General features: G+C 52.9%; 1 protein-coding gene across 4 annotated transcripts in view; it reads right to left on the bottom strand.

The window, feature by feature from the left end:
• Positions 1 to 4739: 4739 nt before the first annotated feature.
• Positions 4740 to 23879, bottom strand: part of SYNE3 (spectrin repeat containing nuclear envelope family member 3) — a 104703-nt gene continuing 85563 nt past the window's right edge. For 2 of the 4 annotated variants that reach the window (XM_088024463.1, XM_088024465.1), the window contains 2 exons: positions 6833 to 6956; positions 4740 to 5585 (listed from right to left, as the gene is read on the bottom strand). In XM_088024463.1, coding sequence (XP_087880589.1) covers positions 5242 to 5585; positions 6833 to 6956 — 468 coding nt within the window. In that variant the 3' untranslated portion in view covers positions 4740 to 5241. Of the gene's footprint in view, positions 5586 to 6832; positions 6957 to 18151; positions 20802 to 23879 lie in introns of those variants that run through there. The other 2 variants (XM_088024464.1, XM_028098983.2) reach the window with 2 other exon arrangements.

The following is a 23879-nucleotide window of genomic DNA, read 5'->3' as shown; positions in this document are numbered from 1 at the left end:
GGAGAGGGAGAAGCAGACTCCCCGCTGAGCAGGGAGCCCGATGTGGAGCTTGATCCCAAGACCCCGGGATCATGACCTGAGCTGAAGGCAGACGCATAGCCCACTGAGCCAGGCAGGCGCCCCCTTACCTTGTAGATGCTTGGTCGAGCCTCTGCCTCTGTGGTCACGTGGCTGTTTGGCTGTGTGTCTTCACAACAGCTTGTAAGGACTATAGGCATATTGGATTGGGGCCCAACCTACTCCAATGTGACCTCACCTTAACTAATGACATCTGCTGCGACACTCTCTCCAAATAAGGTCACCTTCTAAGACACCTAATCCTCAGATTGGGACTTCAAATATATCTTTGGGGGGGCACCATTCAAAACCTAACACCTATTGGGCAGTGAAGCCAGCCTCAAATCCAGAGCTCACACTCTCTTGCCTGAAGGTGCTGGTCATGACGACGGGCATTTTCAGGAGGCTATTTTGTGCAGGCCAGGCCTTACATTTTGCCATTTCAAAATCCCAACAACCCTAGAAGGTAGGCCCCTCGGGTCCATTTTACAGGTGAGGACTTTAAGGTGGGGTGAGGTGAAATGCTCAAAGGCACACAACTCCTTAGGAACAGAGTTGGGTTCTGAGCTGGTTTGCCTGACTTCATGTCTACCTCGCTCATGGCTCCAGGTGCTAAGTTAAGGGGCACCGTAGAAGCGTTGACAAAGTGCCATGAGAAGCCCAGGCAGACAGAGACCACTGCTGCCTGCAGATGGTTGGGGTAGGGCTGGCGGATGGGAAAAATATCTGGAAATCCTTCCTGGAGGAAGTGACATTTTAGCTGCGCCAGAAGGATTGGTCAGATTTAGTTGTGCAGAGGCGACAGGGAAGGATGGTTTGGACGAGGCATAGAGCAGAAGCAAGACCTAAAGGCAGGAAAGTATTGGGGAGGAAAGGGATAATTCGGTCTGTCTAGCCCAGAGCCCACATCTTCCCGTGGGTACCAAAGGAGAGAGGATCTCGTTAATTGGGGAGGCAAAAGGGGCATTCATATTTACCCTCATTCATTTTTCCAAAGCTGCCTTCCTCCCAAGAGCAGGGGACATCCCAAGGAGGCAGTGGAAGCCGGGAGGGGGGGGGGGAGCATTGCCCTTCTCCTTCGCACACACCCATAGCCCCCCCACCCCATCCAAGCCCAGAAACCACAGAGCTACAAAGACGCCTGTTCATTCTGGTTTCCAGAAGGCCCAACTGAGATCTGTTCTAATCCACCCGCGTGGAAAGGTTTCCAGTGTGTGTATCCGGTTGCCATGGGTTTGCTTTCTGCGTCAGGCACTCTGTCTGTCAGACATGACAATTGAATAATATTTTTATTTTTAGGTACGGGTCACCAAGTCTTTTCATTCCACTTCCAGGCTCGCCTCCGCACTGGAGCCCCAGGGAACGGGGCCTCCGGGCTCCTGGGACTTGAATGGCTGCAGCAGAAAGCAGGGTGGGCGGTTGTGGGCCTGAGCTGGACACTGTCCTGGGGGGCAAGAAGACCCTGTCTCGGTGGGGGGGTCTGTTTTTGTGTCTTGGCAGAACGACGGTAGTTGGTCTTGGCCAAGACCTGGGTGTTGTCAGGCCCAAGGGGTAAGGTTGGCACGGTGGGCAGGCAGGTGGGCGGGGCGGACCCGCCGTGGTGGTGGGACGAGGGCCACGTGGTTGGTGGCCTGTGGTAATGGTGGCAGGAAGCAGGTGGCCCCTCAGGCACGTAATCAGGATCAACAGAGAACCACGGATGCCCAAAGGTGGGATGTAGGCTTATGTGGGGGCGGGAATGAGTTCTCAAGGGCCTAATCAAAGTGAGGGGCATTCAGAAGCAAGGCCCTCGTATGAGGGGCCGGATACAAGTCAGGCAGGACCTGCGGACAGAGCAGAGTTCCCTGCTCTTGGCGCTGTTGGCATTCAGGGCTGATTGCTCTTTGTGGGCTCCGTCCTGCGCGTTGTGGGGAGCTCAGCGGCATCCCTGGCCTCCACCCACTAGATGCTAGTCCACATCCCCTTCCCAGCTGTGACACCTGAAAATGTCTGCAGACATCACCAGATGTCTCTGGGGCAGTGGGGCTGAGTTGTCTCTGGCTGAGGCTTAGTGGGGGCTGGAGGCCGAAGGGCTTGGGATTGGGGGCAGACGCAAAGATCCAGTTACTGGAACAATTGGCCCTCCTCAGTGGGCCCCACGCCTGCGAGGGTCTTTGGGGGCAAACAACCCCAGTCAATCCTGGCTGACACTCCCAAGAGGCACAGCGGAAGAAGTATATGACAGAGGGAGGTAGGGGGCACCCCTCGAAAATACCAAAAGGCTGGAAGATCTGGCTTTTAGAAATGGGTGGGGACCCAGGTGGCCTCAGTTTCCTCATCTGTGTAATGGGAGAAGTAATTGTCCTCGCCTCACGGGAGTGATGCGGCGGTTACACGTAGGGGCTAGCGCACACCCGACATATGGTGAGCGCCATGTGAGAACCAGCCCGTGTGACCACCCCTCGTGTCACTCATGTCATTTCCCTGTTCATGACCCAGCCATTGGCTTCCCCTCCCCCCACCTCCAGGTCTTGTCCGCCTCTGCCCTGCCCCCACACTCCCGCTGTCCCCAGGAACCTGCGGGCCTTTCAGATGCTGGGCCATTTCAGCTGAAGGGACGTCCCCGGGATTTGTTCCGAGGTTCTGCCGGTGTCATCTTTAAAGGGTTCGGATGGAGACTGAGTCTGGCGCCCTGAAGCGGAGGGCCCCCTTAAACAGATCTCAGAGGAGGTGACGACATGCTACCTGCTGGGGAGCTTTCCCGAGGCGTGATCTATGGCCACTGACCATTTCATGGGCAGGAGGACCCCCCAGAGAAGGGGGACGGCTAGGGCCCCGGCCGGAAAAGTCTTGGAGGGTGGCGGGGTGTGGCCTTCATGCCCCACCAGAGGGGGGGGTGACACGGGACAGCTGCGTTGTTCCTGCTTTGAATGTAAAAGAGGGAAAAATCTAGGCGAAGGGGTGTGAGTCATGCAGAGACAGCTCCACGTGTCCCCTGAAACTCGCTGTTTGGGGAGACACGAGAAGCCACCCACGGTGCCACTGTCACCACGCACCCCAGGCCGTGGGGCCATCCTTGAAGGGTGCCTCACAGCAAAGAGGTGAGATTCTTCACGACGGAGCTGTTCGTGGTGTCCGAGGCCGTGGACGGGGAGCGGCCACGCACGTCACCGGGGAGCACCGCGTGCGGCCACTTCAGCTGGGAGGCGTGGGACGTTAAGCCTGTGTTTACTTTAAGCCTGCTTCCTATTGAATCTGGACTCGAAGTTGTTATGCAAAGGGGAGTCTCGGTGGGTAATTCAATATTTATGCTCTTATTTAACAACAATTTCCATTTTAGTAAAGAACGCTGACTTCATGTTTCCCTGACACCTCTCACCTCTGCCTGTAACAGGCCCAGCTTCAGGTGGGCCCAGAACATCATGGACCAGCGGCGGCTGGGGGGTGGCAGTGGTAGCCCCCAGAATATCAGGCAGAAGGTGAAGCTTCGTGGGCCCAGCCCTGACCACAGCGGGCAGCATCTGGGGACTGACTGAGAGCTTGGCTTTGACCATCATGATGCTTGGGGTCACGCTGTGGCTCCCCCTCGCAACAACGAGCAAACTTATTTCCCTGAGCCTCACTTTCCTCATCTGTAAAATGGGCATGAGGATCTCTGCCTCGCCGGGAAGCAGCAAAGCTGAAATGAGAGAATGAGGGTTACTGGTTCCCAGATGTGATGGTGCCCAAGAGTCAAGGGAAGAGACGGTTACAATGCAGGTTCTCGGGCCCCTCCTGTTTTCCTGATGAAGTGAAACTATGCTGGGATGCTGGGACATTCTGACAAGCTTCTAGGTGATTCTCACCCGAGTGTGTTCGTAAGAAACACTGGTGTCTCCAAAGGACTTAGTACCGAGCCCAGCACATCATGAGCCTCCAGTCCAGGGATTGCTATATTTATTCTACGCCAGTTACCTGTCGCAGCAATAACGCTACATGACGGACTGTCCCCAAATCCAGCCACTTGAAGGAACCATCGTGTGTTTAGCCCGTGAAGATGCGTGTCAGCTATTTGGGCTCAGTGGGGCGGCTCTTTGGTTCGGCTCGGTCACAGGTCCAACACCAGCTGGCGGTCCACGGGGGCCGTGGCAGGTCCTGGGTCGCATGACTCCCCTCCTCCAGCCGGCTAGCCTTGGCATGTGCTCTCGGAGAGGCAGAGGTACAAATACTCCCAGGCCTCTGCTTTACTGTTACCCTTGCTGCCAAGCCAACGGTCAAAATCAGTCACCTGGCTGAGCCCAGAACCGAGGCATGGGGGACAACCCACCCAGACAGGCAGGGTCCTGATTAGTGACCTGCCCAAAGGGGGGGTGGACAGAGAGAGGAGTGAAGATTCGGGGCAATTAATGTAATCAACCCATCTCTCACCGGGATCCTTTTAGAAAGTAGCAGCGTTGTACCTTCTTTGTCTACCAAATTTGTTTCAGTGGGCATGCATTACCTTTTAAATCAAAAAACCTTAGTTATTTCCCTGTCCCCACAGAGCATCGGAACAGTGGTGGTGATAGAAGCAAGAGCAATGACAAGTTCTGAGCACCTCCTATGTGCCAGGCACTGGGCTAAGTGCTTTTAAATATTGGCTCTTTTAATGCCCACAGTGACCCTTAGGGGTTGGTGTGTTAGTTTCCTGTCGCTTCTGTAACAAACTGCCACACATCAGTGGCTCGAAATAACACAGATTTATTATCTTAATAAGATTAATAAGAAGTCCGGGGCGCGTGGGTGGCTCAGTCGGTTAAGTTTCTGCTTTTGGCTCAGGTCACGATCTCAGGGTCCTGGGATCAAGCCCCGCGTCGGGCTCCCCGCTCAGCAGGGAGTCTGCTTCTCCCTCTGCCTCTGTCCCTCCCCACTTCTTGTGCTCTCTCTCTCTCTCTCTCTCTCTGTTTCAAGTAAATAAACAAAATTCTTTAAAAAAAAGATTAATAAGAAGTCCGAAATGGGGCAAAATCGAGGTGTCAGCAGGGTTGTGTTCTTTCTGGAGGCTCTAGGAGAGGATTCAGCCCTTGCTTTTTCCAGCTTCTAGAGGGCACGTTCACGCCTTGGCTTGTCACTGCCTTCCAGCAATGGGGATAAAAGAATGGATGGACAGATGGATGGACAGATGGATGGACAGATGGAGGAATGGATGACAGAGAGATGGATGGATGGATGGATGGATGGATGGACTCATGGATGGATGGATGTATGGGCAGATGGACAGATGGATGGACAGAGGATGGATGGATGGATGGATGGGTAGATGGATAGACGGACGGATGGATGGATGGGTATACACCAGAAAGTCTTGTCTCCCAGGCTCTCATCTCCATGGCTGAGACAACTAAAAAGCATCTTTCTTACCCACACCTCCAGAGCTGTCGTTTCTTCTCTCTGCATCAGCATCAGGACACTTCTCACTTGGCTTCGTGGGTGAGAGCCATTCTCTTCCCAAACCTTCCGCAGAACCAGTCTCCTCCAGTTGTGAGAAAATAAGTATGTTGCTAAATCACCAGCAATGTCGGTCAGGGAACCTTAAACAAAGAGATTAGTTCTGCTTTTATTTGTTGGTACAATGGAGAGCATGAAATATTTAACAGCATCGTAATGCAGAACAGATGGGAAAGATACTGCCTTCCAGGACCTCTCCTCTCCCACCTTCCACCAACAGCCAAAACCAGGCAGCCCTTGAGGACAATTTATGGGCTGGAAGGCAGCCAAGGGGTGTCAGGTATCGGCCCAGCCCCGATAACGCCTACTGGGTTATTCATTGAAGAGGATCTAGTTACAATCTTTTGCACACTGGGAATGCCACAGTGGACCTGGATGCTACATCGGGTTCAAGTCCTCCTTAGCTTTATGCAGTTATCAGTGTTCAGGGAGTCTTTTTCTCTGATTGTCATGGAATTTCTACCCACAAAACCGGAAAGCTTGAAAAATCACCAAGGAGTAAACTTTGATATGGTTGTGAGCTGTGCAATCTTGGGCAAGTCTGTGACCTCTCTGAGCCTGTATCTTCAGCTGCATGAAGAACGAGAAGAGCCACTGTGAGTGAAGCTTGAGTGAGACAATGTGTATTAAAGCCTGCCGATAGGCACATAGTAGGTGCTCAAACTGCTCTCGGGCCCAGTGGGTGAGTGACCAGGCTTTGAACTATGGGTCCCACTGAGAAACATATCACATGCGCACGGTCTCTGGATCTGCATCCCACACACAATTTTAGAATTGTGAACTGAAAGAAATCTTAGGGATTAGATTAAAGGGTGCAAAGCAAAGGCCCATGGGCCACATCCAGCCTAAAGACACACACACGAACATATACACACATCCACACACACAGTTTGCACAGGTACTTTTTAATTATTCAAACTACTTGCCACTAAAACGAAAAAAAATTTCTAATATTAAAATCTGAAATCTTGTGTGATCTCAGAACTGTCCGATGCAGTCACCCAAAGCTCCCACACTCACATGGCAACAACCGGCAGCACGCCCCCCCCACCACACCTTTTTTCATGATATTTTTTACACATGGTCTCCTCTCTCATTGGCGTTTCCTGGCTCGGTTCTGTAGGCATGTGAGTTTGTGAGCCCCGGTGGAGAGCAATCCTCTCACTTTTCGAGACAGATTAGGCTAAGAGAAGGAATCCAAATGTGCCCCTCCCCCCACCGCTGCCCTGGTCCTCACTGAGAGATCTCGGAGCTCTTTGCTTAGTTCAAGGCTCAGGGTCCTTCTTAACCCAGCTCTTGGGGCAGTGATTCAGATAAATCTATTAGGTACCTCTGACGGGGTGATTTTGTTCCACATTCTCCAACCCTGCTGTAGTCTTCACCTTGAGGCTTTGTTGCTTCTTCAGTACCCAATAAATAGTCTTGGGAGTTGGATGCAATAATGCCTCTGACATCTATTGTAAAAACCAAATGAAATAAGTGCCTAGCAAACTGTGACTATTACGTTATCATGTTATTAAGCCCAGTATGCATTACTCATAAAATAAATGGCTCTCTCCCTGACTTCCCCCCATTCCTGGATAAACTCGGGTTTTGATAACATGTGAAAATGTAGCTTGGGGGAGGTGTGCTGGCAACCCAGACTACACATTTTGTGTTTGGCCCCCTGGGCCTTTGGTCGGGGTCGGACATGCCTTTCAGCACAAACATGATTGTAAGATGTTTCTTTAATTAAATGCAATCTCTTTCTTTATAGCCCCCGCATTACTGACCCCCGCCCTGACCCCCGCCCTGACCCCCGAAAGGCAAGACTTGCTGCGTATTCAGATGCTGGCTTGGATTGCGCCGGGCCCTACCTTCTCCTGACCTCGCCCATCAAAAGGCTCATTAACCCACACAACAGTCTTTTTCTTTTCAAGCTCAGTTAAAAAATAGAGAGAGAGAGAGTGAGAGAGCGAAATGTCCATTCTCTTTTCCTTGCCCACAGTAATCCTCAAATTATGCACAATATCCAGACCAGAAAAATGGCCCCAAATTTAATTTTCTGGTTTCTGAAGAGACTTAATCAGGCCCAGAGTCTAGGAGGGAACCCACAGGGATGTGCCCCAGAACTCTGGTGGGGCTCCCAGTCTAACGCCCCAGGAAACACAGTCATGAAGGCTGGACAGCGAGTCATGCGTGTGGTGGGGGGGGCTGTGTGGGGGTGTGCCTCTGCGTGTGGTTTGCAGGGAAGGTAATTGTGTGTGGTGTGTGTGTCTGTATGTGTGGCTGTGTGTGTGTGTTGTGTGCGTGCAGGTGTCCATATGTCTATGAGGTGCGTCTGTGCATAGTATGTGCGGGGAGTGGTGTGTTTGTTCCTGACGTGAGCATGCATGCGTGCGGATGTGGGTGGTGGGCATGCGCAGGCGTGTATCTGTGCTGTGTAGGGTGTGCGTCTGTGTGAGTGTGAACGTGCACCTGCCTGGCTCATCACGCGTGGCCTCGACACGAAGGATTAACTGCAGGCCCTCCCCTGAGCTTCCCCCGTGTGTTGTTCTCTCTGCGTGTTCCTGGTGGTTACGCGAAGGATAGTTTAAAGAGGACCGACGCCACTGTGGGAGTTCTCCAGAGCAATTCACATGCAAAGCCCCACTTGACAGCGAGGGACGTAGAGAAGCAGAGCGGGCACTGAAGTTAGCCAAAGACACAGAGGGAGTTGGTGGCCATTGCTGGGGCTGGAGCAATTTCTCCTGACACCCAGTCCAATGGGCTTTCTCCTTGGTCCCTTTCAGGGGGGTCAGGGCCAGCCGACAGGGAGCCAGTCTTCCAGAAGGATCTGGCTGGGATCCAGGGGTGAACAGCTTAGATACACACAGTGCCCGGGCGGGCAGCTTCGTAAGCAGCATCCTTGAGCAGGGGTTGACAAATGCTTCTCTATATGGCCAAGTAGGAAATATTTCAGGCCTTTATAGGCTAAGAGGCAAAACTGAAGGTGTTATGTAGGTACTTACATAACCACTCGATATGTGACCCTTTAAACACAGAACCATTTAGGGGCTCCTGGGTGGCTCAGTCGCTCAGCGTCTGCCTTCGGCTCAGGTCATGATCCCAGGGTCCTGGGATCGAGCCCCGCATCGGGCTCCCCGCTCAGCGGGAAGCCTGCTTCTCCCTCTCCCACTCCCCCTGCTTGTGTTCCCTCTCTCGCTGTGTCTCTCTCTGTCAAATAAATAAATAAAGTCTTAAAAAAAAAAAATGGAACCATTTAAACATTTAAAAATCATGGTTATCTTCTTGGGCTAAACAAAAATGGGTGGCAGCTAGATTTGGCCTGCTAGCCAGCCCGGTCCTGGAGGATGTAAACATCAAAACAGATCTGGATTTATGGAACCAGAAACCGGTCAAAGCCGGGGGATGAGAGAACAGAGCAGGAATCAAAGAGCAGCTGAAGGAGGAGAAGATGCAAACCAATGGCCATAAATTAGCCTGGGGAGGGGGCTGGGGAAGAGGGAGGGCATGTCAGCGTCCCAGGTGTAAGAAGCTCAGTCACAGCCTGTTGGCAGAGAAGCGTCTCCCAGCAGTACCCCGACGAGTGGATGGACAGAAGTCCGTGGTGTGGACAGTGCTCCAGTGGGGTCCGGAGCCACGCTGGCTGAGAGGACCTCCCCATCTGCTTGTCCAGTCTTCCCATGGGTGGGAACCTCACACCGCCCGGTCCCAGTGTCATGTCCAGTTGCTGGGTGAGTGCCCAGATGTGAAGACTTTGCCCGTTCTCTCATTCGGTCACGCCGAGAGCTCCATGCCTAGGAGATTCACATCCCAGGGCACCCACACCTGCCGCACAGCCTCTGCCCCCTCAGCCCATGCTCTGGTCTCACCTGGAAGTCCCCAGGACCATACCCTCACGATTTTCCCAAGGCCAAAAAATCTGTATTAAAAAAGCTTTTTTTTATTTGGAATCATTTTAGAAAAGGTGCAAACATAACACACAGTTCCCTGACACCATTCCCCCCGGTCTCCTCTGATGCTGACATCTTATATAACCGTGGGACACTTGTCAAAACCGAGAAATTCACGCCAGTGCAATGTTATTAAGGAAACTACAGACTTCATTTGCGTTTCATTGAGTTTTTCGATAACGTCCCTTTACTGTTCCAGGATGCGATCCAGGATACTGAATTGCATTTAGCCTTTTTTTTTTTAACTTCTCTTTTTGTCATCCTGTCACCTATTCCAAAGCAAAAGGGCCTCAATTATTTGCACATGCTCAAGGACGGGACCCCCACACTCGCATGTGAGAGAGACGGTTGCGGGACAATTTGGAGCAATTTCCTTTGATGTCCACTGGTAGCGGAGGCCTCCCGTTAGAAACTGGCAGCGGAAGGCCACGGTGAAGACCCAGTGGGACTGGAGGCGGTGGCCGAGCAGGAGGCAGGCCAGAGCACAACTGCCATCCGGAATCCCCGCTACGGGAGCCCTGAGCAGGCCGGGGCCGCCCCCCCTCGCCGCCTAATCGGAGGAAGCAGGGTGGAGAGAGGTCACTGCAGGAGTGCTGGGAGCCAGGGCTGGTGAGATGGTGACAGAAAGGGCCAAGGCCAAGTAGCTGAATAACGTTCTCACCCAGGGGTTTCCACGAAAGATGATGAATCTCTCCAATTAAACGTGTCACGGCTGGGCTGGGAAGCCACAGATGAAAACAGGGAAGATAATTACTTCCATAGCAGGGCTGGTTGTAGGCCGGAAGGGGGAATCACATAGTCGTAAAAATGACTTGGGGCACCTGGGGTGCTCAGTCGGTTCAGTGTCTGACTCTTGGTTTCGCCTCAGGGCATGATCTCGGGGTTGTAAGATCGAGCCCCGCATCGGGCTCTGTGCTGGGCATGGAGTCTGCTTAAGATTCTCTCTCTGCCTCTCCCTTTGCCCCTTCCTCCCCCACCAACCTTTCTCTCTCTCTCTCTCTCTTGCTGTCTCCCTCTCTTACAAAAACTGACTTAATCACCCAGCCAGGAGTATGAGAGCTGAGAGTAAAGATTTTCCCACTGAGATGATGTTTTAACACCAAAGTGCCTGGCCCAGGGTTTGATGCCTCCGTTGTAGGAACAAACGTGCGCCCCACAGTTAACCATCAATGATGCACGGCACACTCTCACCTTCTACAGATTAAGGCTTTTTAGAATCAGCTACACAGGCCAACGCCAGGACCTACATACACCTAAAGGGCAGAGCATCCCAGGGGACGGAGTTCTAGCTGTCTTCACCACCTATGTTTTGTTTTGGGGGACAGCTAGTTAGAAGCCGAGGAGCCCCCTTACCCCAGGCCACAAGATTCACAAGGGTTTCTTCGTGGGCCCTGGGCGCTCCTCTAAGGCGTTAGCCAGCGGGTCCCAGGATCCCTGGTCGACTCACTTCTTTCAGAACATTCCTTGTAGCAAACAAATGCTGCTTTTGCTATAGTCCCGCAATAGAAAATCGTTCTGTCCTTCGGCACCAGCGGCCACCAGCTGGGGCACTGGGGACTTCACTGGTTCCCTTGCTGTGAAGGCCGGCCTTGGAAACCAAGGACCCCCTTCTAACAGAGCAGCCTCTCCCATCCAAGTCAGAGGCTCAGGGAGCGATCAGGATGGCGTCGAGCTCCAGGGCACGTGTCACGGAACTGGATCCTGCATCTAGGATTCCAAGTCCTTCTCACTCGCAATCCTGGACACCACTTAGATGAACACGCACTCTAAAACCTGGTCTCAACCTTCTACCGGCCACTGAAGGAGCAAGGGATTACAGACACGTTGCTCTCACCTGAGAGGTCCTTCTCTCTCTCTCTCTCTCTCTCCTCTCAATAAGTGACGAGGGTTTCTTCAGATAACAGACCAGGAAAAGTATTACAAGCCTTATTGAAGTTAACAGCAGATTTTTAAAATTTGGGGTTGGGACGGGGAGTAAATAATGCAAGAGGCAACGCCTTTCTGTTTTAAAGCCTTCTCACGAGAAGTGTTCAAAACTAAAGGGTACACTTCATAAACAGAAGGTTCTGGACACAAATTCCCCTTTTCTTGGCAAGTCAGGGCCATTGCTAGGAGGCTTCATTAACTGGCGGTGGGTCCGGGGTTCACCACTGGTCTCTTCGACCTCTCCTCGAATGGTATCCCCCCTTCTCCTTCACTGTACCCTCTCTGGTGACAGCGCCCCGTGCCCCGTGGGTTCAGACACCAGATCCCCAGACCTAAGAACTGTTTGTTAAACAAACCATCAACGCTTGGGCTTTGATCCAAGGGGTGGGAGCAGAGTGCTGGGAGGGCCTTCTGTTATTTGCCTGGTGCCTGCCTCTGTTTTGGGCCGCTTCTCTACTCGGTGCATTTGGAATTTTCAAAATCCACTTGGCCAACCCCCCGGATTGCAGCCCACCAGCTCTGGGGGAGATGCTGGTAATGTTTGTGAAGATGCTTCCCAGGTGATCCTGATGTTCCCGTCGAGCCGAGAACCGCTATTGCCCTGAGGTCAACCTCTGCATAAACCAGGCCCTGCCTCTGCCCAGAAGCCAGACTTTAAAATCCAATCAGCTCTGGGCGCCTGGGGGGCTCAGTCGTTAAGCGTCTGCCTTCGGCTCGGGTCATGATCCCAGGGTCCTGGGATCGAGTCCCACATTGGGCTCCCTGCTCCGCGGGAAGCCTGTTTCTCCCTCTCCCACTCCCCCTGCTTGTGTTCCTGCTCTCGCTGTGTCTCTCTCTGTCAAATAAATAAATAAAATCTTTTAAAATAAATAAATAAATAAATAAAATTCAATCAGCTCTTGCCACCTACCCTCTTTCTCCTCATAACCTCTTCAGACAAAACCCCTCACTTCAGAAAGAGTTTTCCAAACCACACAATGCTTCATAGACCAACATAGAGATTTTTATTTCCAAACATAAAGCAGATACATTTTTAAACACATAAAGCAACAACAAAAACATCAAGCCAGTCTTTGAGAACACAGCCCCTTACAACTTGAACAACAGAAAGGGGCTGAGGATGTCAATGCAACTTTGAAACACAGTACTGAGAAGAGACTACAAGAGGCCACGCGTCCCTCCCTCCTGAGCAGGGAAGGCTCTAGGCTGGTTGTGGACTTGATGTGAACCGAGATAAAGCACATGTTTCAGGACACTCACTTGGCTCTGATACTGCTTGCCTTCCCAGAAAGCTTAATTTATTGCAAATGCATGTTTTACAATCACAAATAATATGATGAGAGTGGATATGGTCCCTGTGAATACTGTTTACATAACAGAACATTTTAAACAGTGAAGTTAGCTTGCTTTTCATGCCAAAACCCACTTACGCGCGCGCACACACACACACCCACACCCCCCCACACACACCCATTCCACCAGGCCAGTCGCCTGGTCCACACTGCATTAACCAGACCAATCCAGCGGTATAAACAGCCAGTCAAAGTCAGGTTGCAAAGATGGAGCAGCTTTGCCCCTGAGGATTTGTCTGAGGGTAGAGAGATTGCAGGGACATGGCTGATGCCTCCAGGTGGGGCTCTGCAGAGGCCTGGACCCTTCCTTGGGAGAGGAGATAAGACACATTAATGAATCCATCAGGCTTTGGAAGAAGAGGGTTGGTCTCTTGGACTTGAAATGGAGGGAGAAAGCATGCATTCCTCCAAAGCTGGTGCTGGAAACTTGCCATTTTTCCTGCCCCTGGCACCTTATGAATACCAGTGGCTTCTAAAACACAAAGACACAGGCAGACACACAGAGTAAGAGAGACGTGGGTGAATCCAGGACCCCTCGAGCTAAGTCCTCTTTCACAAGCTGTCCCAAGAGAAAGAGAGAGCATCACTTCCAGACCAGCTTAAGGAAATTTCCAGATGGCAGAGAATCTCAGGGGTCAACTGACATTCCCCTTTGTGTGGAGAATGACAGGGGACAAATAGCTGCTCCAGAAGAAGTATAAAATGCTATTATCTGAGGAAATGTCCTGCGTCCAGCACGGTCATCCTGAGGTTGCCAGAGACCATGATGCGTCTGTTTTCCAGAAGCCCAGGGCTGGGAACCAGGTTGCCCCATCTGCTTCTGAGCAGATGTGTGTATAGTATACACACACCACATTCACACACACACACACACCTTCCTCTGTCTACTTCTTCCTTGCCAATAAAACTTCTAGACCATGCATGGCCTTGGCCCCTAGAGAGAAAACGCCTCTTTTTTTCTCTAGTAGAAGAAATCAGAGCAGCTTTTCAGGCAGTGACGTCACTAAGCCTACTCTGTTCCCCCCCACCCCCGCGCCCTGTGAGAGGCAGCCTGTCTCCGTTCTTCCAGGGGACACAAGCACCTGTCCCCAGCCTCTGGCACTCATCATGGTGGTGCCTGTTCCCGATGTCAGTGGGAGGTGAAGAATTCCCTGGAGGGAGTGGGCCCGGGGCAATGCCCTGCAGCCCCTGCTCTGGGTCACCCTCCACTCGGTAACCGGCTGCCAAAGTAGCAGCCCATGTCCACCAAGAACAGAAAGGCAGCTGAGGCTGAAGTTCCACGGAGAGGCCTGGAGCCCATCATCCCTGGGTTCAAGTCCCAAACAGGCGACTCGCGGACTCTGGTTGCTTTTCGGCAAGCTGCTAACCCTCCCTGGGCTCTTCTTTCCACAGGATCATGACCCATAACACAGGCTTTTCGAAGGAGTCAGGGCCCTCTTGTAGGCCCTCAATGGAGGTTTCTTCCCTCTTCTTCTCAGAACAGGCAGGGGGACTGTGGGCCGGGGGGACTGATTGCTGACCTTAGGGGTCCACATCCCTGGAAGGAAGCCTGGACCCTTTGGGTAAAGAGATCCCTCCGTACGCTCACTGTCCCATCTGGACAAGGTGGTTGGGTACCAACCAGTGAGCGCGGGTATGTTGCCATGACAACCAGCAGGCGGGCACGGGGTGGGTGGGGGATGCTCAACTGGCTGACTGTTCTCTAAGACTCTGGGTGCGCTGCTGTGAGTTTTGTTTTTTTAATTCCCTTTTTAAAAACAAGTTCCTCCTTCTCACCTGGACAGACAGAAGGCATTTCTCTTGTCATTGAAACATTGAGGGAGAACTGATGGCTGGTGTCAGTCCTTTGAATCTGGCCCTCTGCCAGAGGCGCCCATGGCCACCTGTGGACGTGTCCCTGCGCTTTCCCTTCCCCTCTGCTAGAAAGTGAGGGGTTGGCCTGGAAAAGCTCAGAGAGCGCCTCTTTCCGGGATTTACACCCAGGAGTAATTCATGTTCCAGAAGCAATGAAAGCAAATATGAATTTCCTGGGCTCCTTCCAAACACAAAGCTGTTCTCAAAAGCTTAGCCCTGGGTGACAGGGCCGGGACCGGGGAGGAGCACAGCCTGGGCAAGCAGGGGCACGTGACGCATCTGCCTGTCCCCAAGTCTTAAAAAAGATGGGGCTGGAAGCGCCCCGAGTGGGGAAGGAATGCCCGCAACACCTTGGGGAGGGTAAGGACCCAATGGACCCAGAGAGCCCTGCCAACCGGTGGTGCAGGGGGTGGGCAGCGGCGCGACCTGCTCTCACTCCTGTGATCAGGAGGCCTCCGAGCTCTCTGGTGGAGCACGAAACCGAGACACAGAGGATCCAGCTACCCACTCATCCACCTAAGTGCCACCTGAACCCACTCTACCCTCTGTCTTGCTGAGATGCCCGCTTTGCTGGGGGGCGTGTTCCTGGGTTCCTTGCAGGTGTCGAGGAACCATGTGACACAGTCTGACCAATGGAGGACAGAAGTCTCTGGGTGGAGCTTCCGGGAAGGAGGGCAGGTTCAGCTTGTTCATCTTCCCTCTTCCTACCTTGGAACCCAGATGAAAAATTGGAGGTAGGGCAAGCACCTAGGGCCGTGAGGTAAACACAAGGAAAAGGAAAGAGAGCTATAGAATCCTTGGCTCTGGGGCACCTGGGTGGCTCAGTCGTTAAGCGTCTGCCTTCGGCTCAGGTCATGATCTTGGGGTCCTGGGATCGAGCCCCACATCAGGCTCTCTGTTCAGCAGGAAGCCTGCTTCTCCCTCTCGCACTCCCCCTGCTTGTGTTCCCTCTCTCGCTGTGTCTCTCTCTGTCAAATAAATAAAATCTTTAAAAAAAAAAAAAGAATCCTTGGCTCTGACATCCCTGAGCTGAGCAAAGGATGCCAATAACTACCTGGCTAGATTTCTCAGGATGAGGGAAAAGCAAAGTCCCCGGTTGTTTAAGTCAAAGCTGGTGGGAGGAGGGATTCTGAGATTCTGGGCTGAATCTAGGGATTTCCCACCACCATCTTCTGAGAATAGCTAACATCTCAAGCAGGACAGGGGATTCCAGGGCTAACTTCCCCTTTTATGGTTGCAGGGACGGTGACAGGGCGCTCATTCAAGGTCACCCAGCCGTTAACAGCAGAGCTCCATCTGCACCCTGTCCAGCACTGAGCACTGTCGCTCTGTCACCTGATGCGGTGAGACCTGTCTCCAGCTCCGGACCTAACTCCCTGTGTCACTGGGTGGACAGGAGCTGCTGGGACCTCAGTTTGCTCCCCTGCAAAATGGGCACAGGTTGGAACAAGACAGTCTATAAAAACCCTTCCAACCTCTGACCATTTGGAAAACCAGGTAATTTAGCATTTCCTACTCCATTTTGCTTCCCTTGAAAGTTCAATCTGGTAATTCATCCCATTATCTGCTTTCTGGGCTTAGCTTGCATCACCCATGTACTAAACTAAGGAAAGTGATTTTTGATTGGGAACATCTTCATTTTAAACCCCCCCCCCAAAAAAAGAAAGGAGGCGGCCAAAATTGAGTTTGCTGAGGGGATGGGTATCAGGTGCAAGAAAGTCAAACAGGTTTTTCTCGAATGACCAATGGATTGATTGGCAGCAGCTGCCTGGAGTGGCTTTTTTTTTTAAAGATTTTATTTATTTATCTGACAGAGAGAGACGCAGCGAGAGAGGGAACACAAGCAGGGGGAGAGGGAGAGGGAGAAGAAGCAGGCTTCCCGCGGAGCGGGGAGCCTGATGTGGGACTCGATCCTAGGACCCTGAGATCATGACCCGAGCCGGAGGCAGACACTTAACGACTGAGCCACCCAGGCGCCCCATGCCTGGAGTGGTTCTGAGAAGGACTCTGAGGCCCATTTGGGCTGGAGAGGGGGAGGGGAAGACCTCAGTAATCTACGATCAATGTCTGCCCTGGATGCAGTAAGAGCAGTAAATGTCGGTGTATTTAGTGCTGGGCCTGTGCTGAGCTCTCAGTTCACGGCCTCGCCACCTCTCCTGTACTGCCCCAGACTGGTGACGGTCAGACTGGCTGAGAAGAGTGGGGTGGGGGGTGGCCCGCTGGAGTAGCTGAGTTCCCATGAGAGAGGGAATTAGGGCACAATCCCGGCTGGGCCAGGGACACAAGAGGCTTACTGGACATCCCTGTGCCGCCACCAGCGTGAGCCGCTCCTCAGGATTCACAGAACACCCTGGACCCCTCACCCCCCGCCCCCCAAGGCACAGTCTCCCTTCCTCCCTTGGGGGTCCCTCAGTGCCCCTGCTCTGGGGACTAACAGTGGGCAGGAGGTGGGGAGGGGCAAGAGCTTATCCTAATTCTTGGCCAAATTGATCGATAGAATGTTTATTTCCAACTCAGAAAATCTCCAGTGGGGTTAAGTGGGCTTCTCAGTTTGGTATTTCCAACCACAAATTTCTACCATGACCCATGGCTGCAGATGAATAATTGTGTCAGGAAGAGAAGTGACAATAAACATGTAGCATCTGAGGGCTTGCACATCCAGAGCAAAGAGCCCGGAGAAAAGAGATGAGGTGGTGAGAGATGCGAGTGAGTCCAAAAGGCTTCCTCTGTACCCTGAAGGGGGGTTGAGGTGTCAAACACACTCGCCTCTGGGGTTTTTCATGGGATTCAACAACCACAGCTGAAGTGCCCACCCTGTGCTGGGCAGCGGGCTTATCCGCGTACCAGCCATGCCTGGGACCGCGCAGGAGGACAGAGAGCTGCCCAGCCTGCGGAGGGGCAGGAAGCCCTGCTTCCCTGTGCAGTGGGAAGTAACTGGTGTGAAGGTGTTTGCAGAGGACCCTGGGGTCTCTGCCCCCCCCAACCTGGGGGGTGACCCTGTGCCGATTCTAGGAGAGCAGCAGGGAAGCCCATGTGGGAGCTGGTCCTCCCGCCGAGTGGAGGGCAGAGCGCCCACTCACTGAGATCTCCCTGCACCCCGGCAGAGCCAGCCCGAAGCCCTGTCGGGGAGGTGAAGTTAATGTCACTCCCCGAGAATTGTCATGGGGATTAAACGAAATATGGCTCCTCCGGCGCCTACCAAGGGGCCGGGCACCTGCAAGCACCAAACGGAGGGCACTCTTGTTTTGGATGCCATTGTCCCCTCTGCTCTGAAGCGGAGCTCCTCCTGAGTCTCCCCTGCCATCCGCACCCACACATCCCACCCCTCACCCTCGGGTCCTGCATGGGCCTTTCCCCGCGAGGTCAGACTAAGAGAAAGGGCACAGGGTGGGGGGCAGCTGAGGAGGGGACCGGCACCTTTGGTCATATTCACTGTTTTCCTCTCCCCCTCTCCTCCCCTCTCCCTCTGCTTCCTGCTCCCATACTCCCCCCTCCCCTTCTTCCTTCTCTTCCTCTTCCCTTCTCTCTGTCCGTCTGTCTGTCTGTCTGTCTCTCTCACACACACACAAACACACAGAGCTGGGCCGGGCCATGATATTCACATTTCTTTCCACGACTCTCACTCTGGGCACAGAGGAAAAATAAACACACAAGGCCCCACTGGGGCACCTTTCTCAAATGGCACTTGAAAGCTCTTTGCGGTTGTTGTTCAGGAAGCTGGAAAGTCATAAAAATCATAACTGTCTGCATCCACTTTAAGCAGAAGAGATTACACTTGAAAAGCACCAGCAAGTGAGCTATTATTTCACAACTGTATTTATAGGAAAGTAATGAAAATATCAATTCTCTTTTAAAAAAGTTATGCAAACAAGCAGGCTCTATGGCCTCCTTATCAAAGTTTAAAAAATATGCAGAGACATTCTCCACCCCACCCCACCCCACCGCCGCCATCAACCTGCACACTGCAGATCCCCCCTTCCCGACGTGGGCCACAGGGGACACAGCAGCCTTCGCCTGGAGCACCTGCTCCTTGATGGAGCTCCTGACATGGGGCGGGGGGGGGGGGTCCCGCTACAGTGAGCCAGAGGGTGGGGGTGCCTGGCTCTGTCTGGCTTCCTGCTCTCACTGTGTGGCCATGGCTAAGTTCCTCCCCTCTCTGGGCCTCAGCCTCCCGGCCTGCAAAGTGGGAGAGTGGGAATGGAGATTGCTCGAAGGCCCTGCCATAGTCTGACCTTCCAGTGGCCGGACCCACACGGCCCAGTGAGCACCCGGGCTTGGCCAGCTTGGGCCCAAGGCCTTGGCTCACTCAGCCCTGATTTTCCACGGCAGTGGTCCCTGGAGAATGGTCTTGTGGCTCGTTTCCTGGTATCTGGAGAAAAGTGTGCTTTCTGAGTGCAAACCAAGACCTCTTCTGGGCAGTACCATTTTCCTGCCTGTGAATGCCCAGCTCCGCTGAGTTTCAGGGAAGCCTGGGTTCGGGCCCTCCTCCGCCACTGGAGAGGGCGGGGCCGAGTGTGCAGGAGTGCTGCGGGGCGGGGCTTGGTGCCACCAGTCAGGACCCTCCTGGATCCTCCTTTTCTCTCCCTTTACAGGGCCTTTCTGGGTCTGGACACTTTATGATCCCAAAGGCCTAGAGGACCCCGTCTTGGTCTCCTGCAGACAAAATCAGTTTGTAAAGAATGGGCACTAGGCGTTTTCTGAAAGGACACTTAGTGTTGATTAAGGAAAAACATGATCCAGTTATAATGCACTTAGGAGCCATCCAGAATTCCCTGGGGAAGAAGGGACAGGTTTCTGGCCTCAGGGCCCAGCACAGGGTCCCCCGGCTCCTCCCCAGGGGCTGCAGGGAGATTAACAGCCTTGCCCTGCCCAGAGGGAGCCTCATTTGGGGTTTGGGGCGGCCCGGGCCATGGCCTCTTGTGAGGCCATGTGTGGGACACTCTGGGCCCAGAAGACCCGCCTCTCTCTGAAGTCCCTTCTTGCGGGAGGAAGAGGCAGAGCCCTGCAGACAGGCTCAGCTCTAAGGTCCGTCTCTGATCCCTGTCCTGGACCCTTGATCCCTGGTACCTGGCCTCCCAGATGCATCCCTTCTGGCCCTTCGGCTCGAGTCGCAGACCAGGAAAAAGCAGAGAGCAACAGAAGGGATGCATCTTCCCGGGGCTGATGCACACAGCGCGCTCCCCATTCTGCATGAAGACCCCCGCGACCGAGTTTCTCGCCTTCCCTTCTCCTTGCACACAGCACGTGGGGCCCCAGCTCAGCGTGCCTGCGGATCAGTGTCATGGCCACGGACCTCCACTGTGGCTCTGTGCTATCGGAGGCTGGGGGGGGGGTTGCGGTTAGCGGTCCCTCCCCCACCCATGGAGCCCCCGTGCTGTGTGCTGTTTCAATGCTCTGGGTCTCCTCGTTATAGCTCTTTTCCTTCCTTGATATCACTCTATCACTTGTCACTTGTCACTGCTGTCACCAGGCCCGCCTTCGATAATCACCACTTCTGCTTCCAACCCACAGCGTCTAAGCTGCTGTCCTTTGTCCTCACTGTGCCTAAAGCAAGAGTAACTGGGCGCCGAGTGAGGGCCTGTGCGGCTCTTCCATGTCCGCAGCTCAGGGGTCTTCTCACAGCTGGGCTCAGGGCTCAGCTTCCGGGCAAGCAGTGGCCATAAGTGACATGTTATTTGCTCCTGCTTTTCAGGGCACGGGTTGGGGGGGAACTGCAGACCAAGGCAAAATGCCACCCAATCCCCCTGGACCCTCAAAGTGCTAGGAATTCGGCCCCCCCACAAAGAGACATCATATATGAAACGATACAGACTAAGCATCTACATACAGAGGCTATAAAAATTCTATCCATCATCCCCTAGTCACACACAGGACAGCTTCTGTATAAATAGACTAAGACGACACCGTATAAAAAGTGGTTTTCTTTGGAGAACGTCAGTAGAGTATGTGTCCGGCGGCCGCCTGCCTCCGCAGCCCCAGAAGCAGTGCTGGGGCGGGCGGAGGGTCGGAGAGGGGCCACCTGGGGTCAGGTGGGCGGCGGGCCGCTGTAGCGGAGCATGAGCCTGAAGGAGCGGGCGAAGTTGTTGACCATGGAGCAGCTGCGGCTGTCCTCCCCAACAGGGAGCAGCAAGAGCAGCAAGAGTAAGAACAGGAGCTGCAGGGGGAGCGCCACGCAGCACACCTTCGGGAAGAGGGAGCCGAGTCCTCGCCACCGCGCCGGCCACCGCGGACTCTGCAGAACAAAGGCAGGTGTGAGTGGGCGCAGGGGCCCTGAGCGGGAGGGGAGGGCAAGGGGGACACTAGGCAAGCAGTGGCCCTGGGCTGATTGTCTGACCGCGTGGGTGTCAGTTTGTCCGACTGTGAAGTGGGGCTAATGTCAATTTTGCCAGAAACAAAGATCTCTGGTTTTCTCAAATCATTCAGGGTATGAAAGGTACCACCATGTTTATCATCATGCTCTTCAGCATCACTTTCTCCTCCTCCTTCATCACCACCTTCACCGTCAACGCCACCAATATCACCCAAAGGCCAGTCATGCAGGTCCAAATGCCTAATGAACTTCCTTGCAGCAACATCCGTGAAAGTGGCCAAAAGACATTTCCTAAAGTCTAGAGGGACTGGTTGGGTTGTGGCCTCATGGGATGTCCTCACTGCCAAAGAGTGCAGGCCCAAGAGCGCTGGCGACTCAGGGAAGTAGAGGTCCCGTGGCCAAAATACAGCATGGTGCAGGGCAGAGGCCTACCTCTTAGGAACCTGGCTGACTAGGTTCTATCGTAGACTCTGTCACACAGTATCTATGTGACCTTGGGAGAGATGGGGATAAAACACCTACCCCTATTTGTCAGGCTGTAGAGAAGACTCAAAGTATATTTATATACCAATTTAAAAGTATATAAGCTTTTATTAGTAGGACTATTATTGTAGAATATATCTTTTGGCCCCCTGAAGAACCAAAGGGTCACCCTCCGGGAATCCAAAGCTACAGTCAAGTGATGGTGAGGATGATGGTGAGGATGATGGTGATGATGGTGAGGATAATGATGGTGATGATGGTGGTGGTAATAATGGTGATGGCACGATGGTGGTGGTGGTGGTGGTGGTGATGATGAAAGTGATGGTGATGATGGTGAGGGTAATGATGGTGATGATGGTGGTGGTAATAATGGTGATGGCACGATGGTGGTGGTGGTGATGATAGTGATGGTGATGACAATGGTGAGGATGATGATGGTGATGATGGTGGTGGTAATAATGGTGATGGCATGATGGTGGTGGTGGTGGTGGTGGTGATGATGATAGTGATGGTGATGATGGTGAGGGTAATGATGGTGATGATGGTGGTGGTAATAATGGTGATGGCACGATGGTGGTGGTGGTGGTGGTGGTGATGATAGTGATGGTGATGACAATGGTGAGGATGATGATGGTGGTGGTGGTGAAGACGATGAGGATGATGATGAAGATGATGGTGGTAGTGATGATGGTGGAGATGATAATGGTGGTGGTGGTGATGGTGATAGCATGATGATGATGATGGTGGTGGTGATGGCAATGACAGTGATGATGGTGACGGTGATGATGATGTGCTGGTGATGGTGAGGAGGCTAACAATGATGATGGTGAGGATGGTGATATGAAGGTGATGATGGTGGTGGTGATGGTGATAGCATGACAATGATGGTGGTGATGGCAATGATAGTGAGGACGGTGAGGATGATGGTGGTGAGGATGGTGATGAGGATGGTGCCAGTGATGGTGATGTGAAGGTGATGATGGTGGTGACGGTGACGATGGTGAAGGTGATGACGATGGTGGTGGTGGTGGTGGTGACAAGGCGGTGATGACGGCGAGGGTGAGGATGGCAATGGCAGTGCTGACAGTGATGAGGAAGCACGGCTGAATGGGGGGGTTCTGACCTGGGCACTTCTGACTCTCTAGCTCTCCCACCTGAGTCACCACACCTCCTGCCCCAACGATCTCCTCCAGGTTGATAACACTTGACCCTATGCCTCCAGCCTCAAATGTTCTCACTCACTGAAGCCCTTCCACACTGATTTTGCAAAACCAGACTTTTTACACCCCACACGGCGGAGAGGCCCTCCCGGCTGCACTGGTATCAGCAGGGACTCTAGGGGTGGGGGAAGGTAAGTCACCCGAGCAGCTGAGTGAGCATGAGTTCCCACAGCTGCCGGGGAGGGTCAGACCTAGTTGGCACGTGCTCGGTTCCCTGGCACCTGCCTGGTTCACGTGGGGCTGCCTCAGCCTGTGTGGACTCAACTTGACTCCTTGACATGTCACATTGACTCTATCTGATTCCAAATCTCTGACCCATCCAGGAGAAAGGAAAAGAGAACAACATGCTGCAGGCCCATGCTAGCCTGGCATTGCCCTCAACTACAACCCTATAATGAACGGTTTCCCAAATGCAAAATCTGTTTACAGTGTCCTGTTTGTTTGCACCTGCATTTGCAGAGCTAGCACTCTGCTTATTTAAGTGAGGAACGGTGCCTTGGCCAGGATCCTCTGGAGAAAACATCTCTGAAGGTCCAAAGTGTGTTTGCATTGACAAGTGTTGACAAGGGGTGGTCTTTTTTCAAAAGACTCCCAGTGGCTGTTCACTTAGAGCTCACATTTTCGCTTTGAGGGACCTGAATTCTGAAATGCTCTTTGAAATAAGAGATACTTTTTAAAATGATCCTCAGATGTTTAGAAAACACACACACACACACACACACACACACACACGCAGGCATGAACTACCTTTCTAGAAGCCAACAAAGAAGTTGACAATCTCAGCTCTTCCCAGATCTGGGAGCTGCTCTGTGCCTCAGTTTCCCCAGAGAAAGTACTACCTGTGTTCCACCCAGTTAGAATTATCCGAAGAGAGAAGGGGCTTCCTCTGGAAGCAATACACTCCCAATCCCTTAGGGTATGGAAGCAGGGGGTCGACAGCACATGGTCGGGGGGGCAGGAAATAGGAGATGTTATGTAGGGTAACTGAATGCTTGGAAGTCCTTCAAGATCTCACACAGACCTGAGACTCGAGGGTTTGAGGAGTTCAGGCAAGAAGAGTTTATCATAGTAAATGTGACCTAATCTACCTTGGATGAAAGGTGACATGGGGGAAAAGAAAAGGTTTCGAGTTCTGGGTTCTACCCTGGCTCTGGCACTTCCTAGCTGTATAACCTAGGATAGGTCATTCAGTCTCTCTGAGCTGCAGTCCCTTCATCTGTTGCGGAAAAGGGAGGGATGATGCCTGCCTACCAAAGTTAGAAGGATAAATGAGGCAATGCATGCTATGCTCAGTAAA

Source organism: Eumetopias jubatus, unplaced genomic scaffold, assembly GCF_037043125.1.
Source record: "Eumetopias jubatus isolate StellerSeaLion01/CBP00866 unplaced genomic scaffold, mEumJub1_p1.0 scaffold_7, whole genome shotgun sequence".
NCBI classification, from domain to species: Eukaryota; Metazoa; Chordata; class Mammalia; order Carnivora; family Otariidae; genus Eumetopias; species Eumetopias jubatus.
The sequence above is the reverse complement of the archived record's forward strand: the minus strand, read 5'-3'. Positions and strand labels throughout refer to the sequence as shown.